Below are 8,764 nucleotides of genomic sequence, written 5' to 3'. Positions count from 1 at the left end.
ACCTTATTATCACAAATGTTATGTATTTACTGTATTGTAGGCCTATCCAATTGAAAGAATATGAATATCACATAATATAGGTGCGCCTAATAACAATTGTATTACCATTATACCATAATGATTCAGTATAACATATCTATCTTGTTATAAATAATTAATTTTCTATATATTTATACTAACTCAAGTGTACTCGTGGAACCAAAACAAAGTTTTTTGTGTCGAATTGTAACAATACAGTTTTATTGTATCTTAGAAAAGCGCCTGGAAGGTGCGCAGGTACGAGTCGGAACCAATACAAGACGTTTAAAGAGCAATGATGCGTGTGGAAAACCAGTATCCTCCAAGGATGCGATGGTACCAGCTGGGATAATAGTGGTAGAATGTGAAAATGGCACAGAAGGCAACATTGTATCAGTCCAATTAGAAAACAAGACAAACTTTCTTACATTGTGTGAAGTTAAAATATACGGCAGTCTAAACAATGGCAAGTATTGCGCAGGTTACTAATAGTGCCAAATATTTAAACAAATACACAATGAAAAATATATTTTGAAAATATCAAATATTATAAGATAATTTCTGTCACTGTATTTATCTCAGTGATGCTTGCCCAGTCTGTCAAAGTACATTTTATAGGCCTACCAAACTTGTGTTTTCAAACTTCGTGTTTACCATCGTTTAGAGAAGTATATGTTGTCTGCCTATATTAATTAGGCCTACTAGAGGCTGTCAAATGTTCATGTGCAGGATCACATTACCGCAAAGACTGTTATTTATTTTTCTGCAGTTTGCCGACGTTTATCAAAGGTCTACACTAGCAAACTTTAGTTAACCTTTCTTGCAAAACTCGTTTTTTAGTGTAGAAGTGAATAATAGACCTGAAACATTTCATTTATTTTCAGAAGCAGATTTTGACATTCTGACTACTGTCGTCACGGTTACCGATGATATTACCAGTCCTTCTTCTATTTGTATTGGAGAAGACCAAAATGTTAATGGTACTACGTACAGTTTTCCAGATGTTCCACTTGGTACAACTGCAAATTCAATACAAGACTGTCCTCTATATTCAAACAAAGGTAAACCTATAACAACCATAATCATAAAGTAAATCTATCGACGAGTGTATTCATAGAAAAGAAAATTGTTGAAATCAAGTTGCTTACAGAATACAAACCATCATGGCGTCGCTACGAGTGTAAATACGTGTTACTGAATAATTTGTGTGCGAATCTGATGGAAGTTGGAAGAAAAGAAAAAAAAAACAAATGCGGATATAAAATAAACCCGCTAAATGCACGAACATAGTCCTACTGCGTATAACCATTTCTAAACTTGCTTTTAAAGTGATATATAATTAATAATAATGAACTGTAAATAAATGGATAAAAATTATTTATATTGTTGTAATACAGGAAAAAATGCTTCTCTTGCGACGCGACACTGTGCTGGAGATGTCTTAACAGGAGCTGCATGGGGATTCATTAATGTAACAGACTGTGGAATTGAAACAACATCAAGAAAAATACAAATATTATATAAGGTAACATAGCTGTATATAAAGATGGCTTAAATATTAGAGACACCTTCTTTAATTATAAAATAAATTGCCGAACAACTTAATTATTTTTTTAATTCTTAAATAATTTGAAATAACACTATGCAATAACGACTGGACTTCGATAAATTCATTTAATGTATCATTACTATTTGGTACCACATGTACTTAAGTATTAGTACTACTACACGGTAAAATGTTATATGCATTGGTAGTATTAAAACGTTCTAGTGCACTTTCAAATTTCGAAAATTGTAGTTGCGAGCCTGTTGACTACTGTGTTTTAATTCGAGTCCGCGCCTTGCAAAATATAACAGTCAATATTTTAAAGCATAAACTGTTTTCCCCATTAAACTCATAAACATTCATTATTTATCTTTTTATTAGCTTACTGTTAAAAAACTACACATAATGCAATAATAAAATGGATAGATAATGAAAACAAAGAAACATTCAAGTGAAACAAATACATTCTCCTTAAGCAATACCGGAATCCTGTAGACTTTCTTAAGTATTTTTATTTTTTTTTTGCCAGACTAAAGTTACTGAAGATAATAGTGTTGCTGTAGCCAATGATCTTGCACACATCACAAATAATACGGAAGACATAGATGAAGAGACGGTTGAGTTAGTTTCAGAAATTGTAAAAGATATCGTTAATCTTGAACTACCTGATGAAAACGTAATTTATCTTTTTTAAACCAATCATGATGATGCTTTTTAAATAGAATGTAAAGGAATTACTTATTCTCTCCATTTAATTTATAGGCAATATTACTTTATTTTATTTTACATAATTGTTCTTAAATAAATGTATTACTTAATCTGCTGCTTCTATCTTTCATCAATGTCAAATGTTAGGTGGAAGAATAAAACAGAAAAGTTATAGACGGGGCACAATAGTCATATATTTTGGTTTTTCCAAGCCTACAATTCACATCATTACGTTGAAAAAACGTCTCAAAAGCTTACGAAAAGCTAAACAGTCAATAACTTTCATTATCAAATATTATATTTATATTTGGTAAAACTAATAGGCCTACTGAAAGGCACGTGATCCGTTAGTAACCGAGCAAATTTCACGGATACATATAGTTGTTGACACATTTGCCTTACCAAACCCAAACTATTCTTCTTCTAGATAACTTTAGATGTGGTTGAGGTTGTTGATAACATAATCGATTCTGGTGTGTTTGACTCCGAAACATCAATGAGAGAAACAGCATCCTCATTTGTGACATCACTAGAAAGACAACTCGCAACAATGGCAGTGGAAGGCATTAACTTCACCAGTGTACAACCACACATTGGTGTGATGACTCTTGCCATCAACACGGCATCTCTGGTGAATGATTTAGCATACGTTACTATTTCAGACGGTGACTCGCTCAAGACATTATTCGAAGCAGATGATATAAATGCACATTATGAGAAGACAATCCCTTTAAAAATGATTGGTGCTTCCATCGCACTTTCAACCGAGGTCATCTCAATTGATCGGAATAAGACGAGAGAAGACGAGATCCGGGTTTATTTTACAGTTTACCAGAACAGTTCCTTGTTTATTTCAAAAAAGTTGGTTAACGATTCTAGCGAATATTTACCGCCTCAAGTTAATAGTCACATCATTTCCGCTTCAGTAGATGCAATTGAGATTGATGGGCTGGTAACACCAATAAAGGTTGCGTTTCTACCACGTTTTGTAAGTACTGTATACTATTACACAATTTCAATCCATAATTGCCTATATTACTTAATACTATCCCCAACTTAATATACAATCTACCAATTATCATAGATTAACTACACCAGCTTTCCATACTGACTAGTAATAGATACATTGAATTAATTTTTAAATATTGGTTTTTTATCTACATTTTATTTAGGAAACTAGTAATACAAAATGTGTTTTCTGGGACTTTTCTCTTGACGATGGAATTGGTGATTGGTCAAGCGATGGCTGTCGGCCAGATGAAACGATTGACGGTCGTGTTGTATGCTTATGTGACCATCTTACTAACTTTGCTATCCTAGTTGTAAGTAGTGATCGAATTTAAATGTAAACATTTCTTATCGTATATTATTAATGCACGTGTAAATGACAACCAAATCGGCAGTGTCAGACGTATTCATGTTTTCAAAACTTGATCTGGAGTTGTGGCTTGTTGGTTATGATGCTTGGCTACCACTTCTGGGTTCAAACCCCGTCACATGTCAGGATTTTTTCTAAGGACACAATTACATCTCCACTTCCAAAGACTTGTAATAAGACTTTTTTATGTTGAGCATCTTGTGTATAATGTCTGTATGAACATCTGAGGGTCCCTAATGATCAGCAATTGCTGGATGGATCAAATACAATGCTGGATTAAATATGGTAAAACAAAAAAAAATCTGCCATGAGTTCTGTTCCGGCGATTTCTCATTCGGGAGCTTCAAAGTGCTGAAGAACGGAGCGGTAAAAATTACTGTGTCACTTCAAATTATATGTTTAAGAGACCATTATTATTTGTTATCATCGAGCAGAAAAAAACCCTGCGTACTCGATCATGCATTTCAAATACATTTTGAAAACATTTAATTCTATATCAGTGTATTATATCACTTGTATGCTACAGAATATTATTTTTTTTTTCATTTCAACTTTTAAGGATTATTACGAACAAGAGGATTCAGGATTTCATGACGTATTAGCTGTAATCAGTTTGATTGGATGCATTGTTTCTATCGTTGGTTTAGCGAGTACAATTGCTACACACCTTTTCTTTAAGTAAGTAATGGTAATTTGTTCTAAATAGGTTTCAGACCTCATATATCCCAATTTGCAAATGTAATGATTTGTGACATTGTACAATGACACTAAAATGAAGCAGATCAAGCCAGTCCTAAACCCTCTAGGCAAAAAATCGACGACAAGTCAACTCGGCCTCATGTAAACTCGGCCTCGTACTCTATCCCAAACAAAAATAGCACAAGTACATTTCCTGGAGATGGGGTCGGATCTCTCGGTGCATAATTGTATTCGGCCTATTTCTTTTTAAATTTTGTTTTAAATTATATTTAATTTAATTGTCCACACTTATTATATACGTATTTCATAAAGCCACGTTTAAACTATTATATCACCAATGTATTATGTCTTAAGTAATGTATGCACTACAAACAAAGATAAATAAAGCTTGCTCATTCTCATCCCTGAGGACGATCGAAGTCTACTGATCGAAGCATATTGAATGAAACGTCGATAAACCCAACAGTTCTTTTCAGAAATACATACGTGGTGTAAAGCAACTTTATACCAACACACTTTTTGTCATTGCAGATCACTTCGAAGCAAAGTTCCTCAGAAAATTCTCATCAACCTATCAATAACATTGTTATCTCTGTATCTCGTGTTTGCGATTGGCATTAAACAGACAGGTTCTAGACATGGATGCATCACTGTAGCAGTGTTGGTTCATTACTTTGGACTTGCCTCTATATTCTGGATGTCAATTGAAGCTATAAACATGTATCTTATGCTCGTCAAAGTCTTCTACGATAACATCGAACACTTTATGCTGAAAGTGTGTGTAGTAGGCTACGGTAAATGTTTTGTTATTTGCACATTTAAGTGCCTTTCACACATGCTCCGGTTCCGGTTCCGGCGCCGGAAAGTCGCGTCTCAACGCAACGACGCGCCACGCGGCTACACTTTACGCGTATGCATAGTAAATTGATTGATGAGAGGTGCGTACAGCGTCGTCAAAACAAAAGTGGCTAATGATATACTGTACGCGTATTCTGACACGAAGTTAAACTGGAGCCGGCCGGAACGGGGCATGTGTGACCCTTTACAGTAACTGCAGCTGCATTTTAAATTATAAGAATTATCATTTACTAAGCTTTCTTTTATTGTAGGTATTCCTCTGATAATTGTTACAGTCTGCCTGTGTACTGACGTAGATTACTACTACAACACCAGCTAGTAAGTACGGTATTCTATGTCTTTCTATTATGTATCGTTGAGTAGTTATGTAAACTTACCTGACTATACTGATGAGACTCTTCAACTTATGAAGATTACTATTTTTGGTCATTTCTTGTGTGTGTGAGAGCTAGATACTAAAAGTTATGTTATAAAAACGTGCCCTATATTCTTTTAAGTCACTTCGTCTCCGTATTTTTATTTCCATCGATCCCATGCAATTCAGGGGATAAAGGTACTTGGACGGGTAAATTGACGACTTTCGATATTTTCTCATTGCTTCTAATAGTTTTCTGAACACACGCAGGTGTGCCAAAATATGTATCTTTTACTAGTTTTAAGTCCAGTCGGCTGACAACTACATTACGTGCGCATACGGGTACATGCTCCCTCGTCCCTCACCTTGACATCGTTTTAATGTTTTTTTTTGGTCCATGTGACGACCGCCGAAACATCGATTGACCTGACCTAGGTAGGTCTATAGGTCGTCGAAAAGTGTACGCTCTCTAGTTACTAATATGGTTTATTCTAGGTACCTACTGTAGGTTCTGTAGGTTTAAAACATTACTTTATTTGCTGTCCCGGTAAATTTTTAAAACAAAGACAATTATTTTTTCCCTCAGCTGTTTCGTTCCGTCAGGAAGTATTCGCAACTATGGCTTCATTCTGATTGTTGGTATACTTCTGCTTTTTAATGTTGGAGCGTTCATTCTAATAATGCACAAATTGACTTGCGGACGAAATGTTGCCTTATCGACGCGAGGTGAAGTTTCAAAACGTCTCCAAACTTCCATTGGACTTTCGGTACTATTGGGCCTAACATGGGTTTTGGGATTCCTCGCAATCGATGCAGACTCGTCCTCTCGCAAGGCGTTTCAGTTGTTATTCTGTGTCTTCAACTCTCTGCAAGGCCTCTTCATTTTTCTCTTTTTCTGCGTACGTCAGAAGAACGTTCGTGACGCCTGGATGTCCTGTTGCAAAGAAAGGGACAGAGCTACGAGATCTAAATATGCTATCGTTAGCAATACGGGAAAAACTAATGGTATACAAATGGCAAGCTATTCCAGTCATGATACAAATATTACCAGTCAAAACAACGAATATAATATGTAAACCCGAATAGGATTTATATATAATTTGTATTACTGTTCCGATGTGGTTAATAATATCTAGAATGTTATGATTCACTTTTAGTGAGACTGCCTAGCTAGATCTTTACACAAAACTAGAAAGGTGAAAAATAATTCTTACAATTTTTGCTTTTGAATATGCCATTTTAATGTTTAAGGCCCATTCACACTAGGACGATAACGATCGACGATAAATATATAAGCATGCATTTTTTTTAACATAAAACAAAAGAAATTAGAAAGGGTTTCGTACTAGGACTATAGGATAATCATTTATGCTGTCTTTGATAAAAATAATATTTTTAAAATTCCAATCAAATGACGTCATGATACATAAAAACAATAAAATCGTTGTATTGTCACGATATTATTGCTCTTACTAATCATGACGTCATTTGATTGGACGTGTGAAAATATAATTTTCATCAAAGGAAGCATAGATGGTTATTCTATAGTTCTAGAATGAAAAGGTTTTATTTTTCTTTTATTTTATGTATGAAAAATGCAAATTGTTGTCTATTATCGTCGGTCGTTATCGTCCTAGTGTGAATGGGCCTTAATTCACCTTATCTCCACCTTATCCCCACCTTATCCAAAAATTGGAGAAAAAAATGTATATACCCGACAAAAAATGTAATTTAAATTAAAAAAATGCCAGCCAAATATGCCAAAATATGCTTGGGAATGTATAATGAAAACAAAGAACTTATACTTTTATGAGACTTTAATAGAGATTATAAATTTGACATTGGCAAAATCAATATAATATTAGAATACCATAAACAAACTAGAAAATATTTTTAAGTTAACACCGATTGCTAACGATAAAACAAGGGTTACTAAACAATCAGTGACATGTTGACTTGATATTATCATCAATTCCCGAACGTCATGTACTAACTGGAGTCGCTCATTATATCATTAAATAACCATTCCTTAGTTTATACATATTTAAAAAGGGAAATAAAAGCAATAGATGTAAGACAAATACTTGTAGAAATTTTAAAAACGTTAACGAATAATCATTTATCGGATATTTACAAGGAAATAATGAAATGAATGAATTAACTAATAAAGATGACGAAGAAAATAAATAATAATAAATGATCTATCTTGAAAAACATTTCAAATAAGAAGAAATCATGCAATATCATGTTTAATGTTCAAATGTTTTAATGGCACTGCATCTTCAAGACTATGTAATGATATGGGAATGGTGTTTATAGCACTAGGCAATCTAATACACTCAATATGGTTCCCCCTGAGCCACATATAAAGATAATGAGCACTTCACTCAAATTTGCCGGAGCTTATGTATAGAATGATCTAAAAGAACTTAAAGTTTATTATTATTATTATTACTTGTATAGCGCACATTTATACAACATTTAATTATAATCAGCGGCGCTTCACACCAATTAGTATCGTAACATTGTTTGAAATATAGTGCTTTTAAATGTTTTTTAAACTGATTATAGTCGTCTAAGTGTTTAATGTGACTTGGTAATCTGTTCCAAATTTTGGGTTTAGATCAGATTGTAAAACAAAATATTTCAAGATAAATCATCACTATTTTAACATTTTGCGAACAGTTTTATTTAGGATTTGGGGATTCATTAATTGCTGTCTTTTTAAGCTATTTAATTGCCAAGGTTTAAGTAACCATCTATGCTTCCAGGTAAATTACATTCTTATTATTTCATTTTGTTTTTTTCCACTCCATATATCATATAATGTATACATATATTTGTCTTTGTATTGTCATTGTTATTAGTTTTTAAAGAGTTTGTTTCTATATTTGTTTACCTTTATTTAATTTACATTGTTGAATAAATCCGATATCCACGTGTTGCACTATATGTAAAAATCGCAATGTTGATTCTTTAATTGTCTCTTCTTGCCTTTTATACCATACTTTCTTTATAACATAATGCCTACTACTATTAATAGACAATTTATTTTATACACTAAAACCTATAAAATGGGTTGTTTTAAGACACACTTTATTCTCATTATTAAAGTGGTCGACAAAATGATAAATCGAAATATCTCAAAGCCGGAAGTACTAATACATAATACTATTTATAGCTTTAACCAAACAAACCGCTA

At 33.4% G+C, this 8,764-nt stretch overlaps 1 protein-coding gene across 1 annotated transcript; it reads left to right on the top strand.

Annotated features, from left to right (window-relative positions):
- Positions 1-845: 845 nt before the first annotated feature.
- On the top strand, positions 846-6,880 carry LOC144856450 (adhesion G-protein coupled receptor G2-like). Its single transcript, XM_078714464.1, has 9 exons — positions 846-1,079; positions 1,416-1,543; positions 2,094-2,240; positions 2,700-3,260; positions 3,445-3,594; positions 4,210-4,328; positions 4,881-5,143; positions 5,459-5,525; positions 6,149-6,880. The coding sequence occupies exons 4-9, from the start codon at positions 2,769-2,771 to the stop codon at positions 6,636-6,638; spliced, it is 1,581 nt and encodes a 526-aa protein (XP_078570590.1). The 5' UTR covers positions 846-1,079; positions 1,416-1,543; positions 2,094-2,240; positions 2,700-2,768; the 3' UTR covers positions 6,639-6,880.
- The last annotated feature ends 1,884 nt before the right edge of the window (positions 6,881-8,764 follow it).

Source organism: Antedon bifida, chromosome 11 (assembly GCF_963402885.1).
Source record: "Antedon bifida chromosome 11, ecAntBifi1.1, whole genome shotgun sequence".
NCBI classification, from domain to species: Eukaryota; Metazoa; Echinodermata; class Crinoidea; order Comatulida; family Antedonidae; genus Antedon; species Antedon bifida.
Note: the sequence above shows the minus strand (reverse complement) of the source record. Positions and strands in the feature narration are given on the sequence as shown.

Excerpts from the sequence above, each read along its gene's own strand:
- LOC144856450 (XM_078714464.1), top strand. The coding sequence starts at position 2,769 with ATGAGAGAAACAGCATCCTCATTTGTGACATCACTAGAAAGACAACTC. Across the intron at positions 3,261-3,444 it reads TTGCGTTTCTACCACGTTTT|GAAACTAGTAATACAAAATG; the intron begins GTAAGTACTGTA and ends CATTTTATTTAG. Across the intron at positions 4,329-4,880 it reads GCTACACACCTTTTCTTTAA|ATCACTTCGAAGCAAAGTTC; the intron begins GTAAGTAATGGT and ends TTGTCATTGCAG.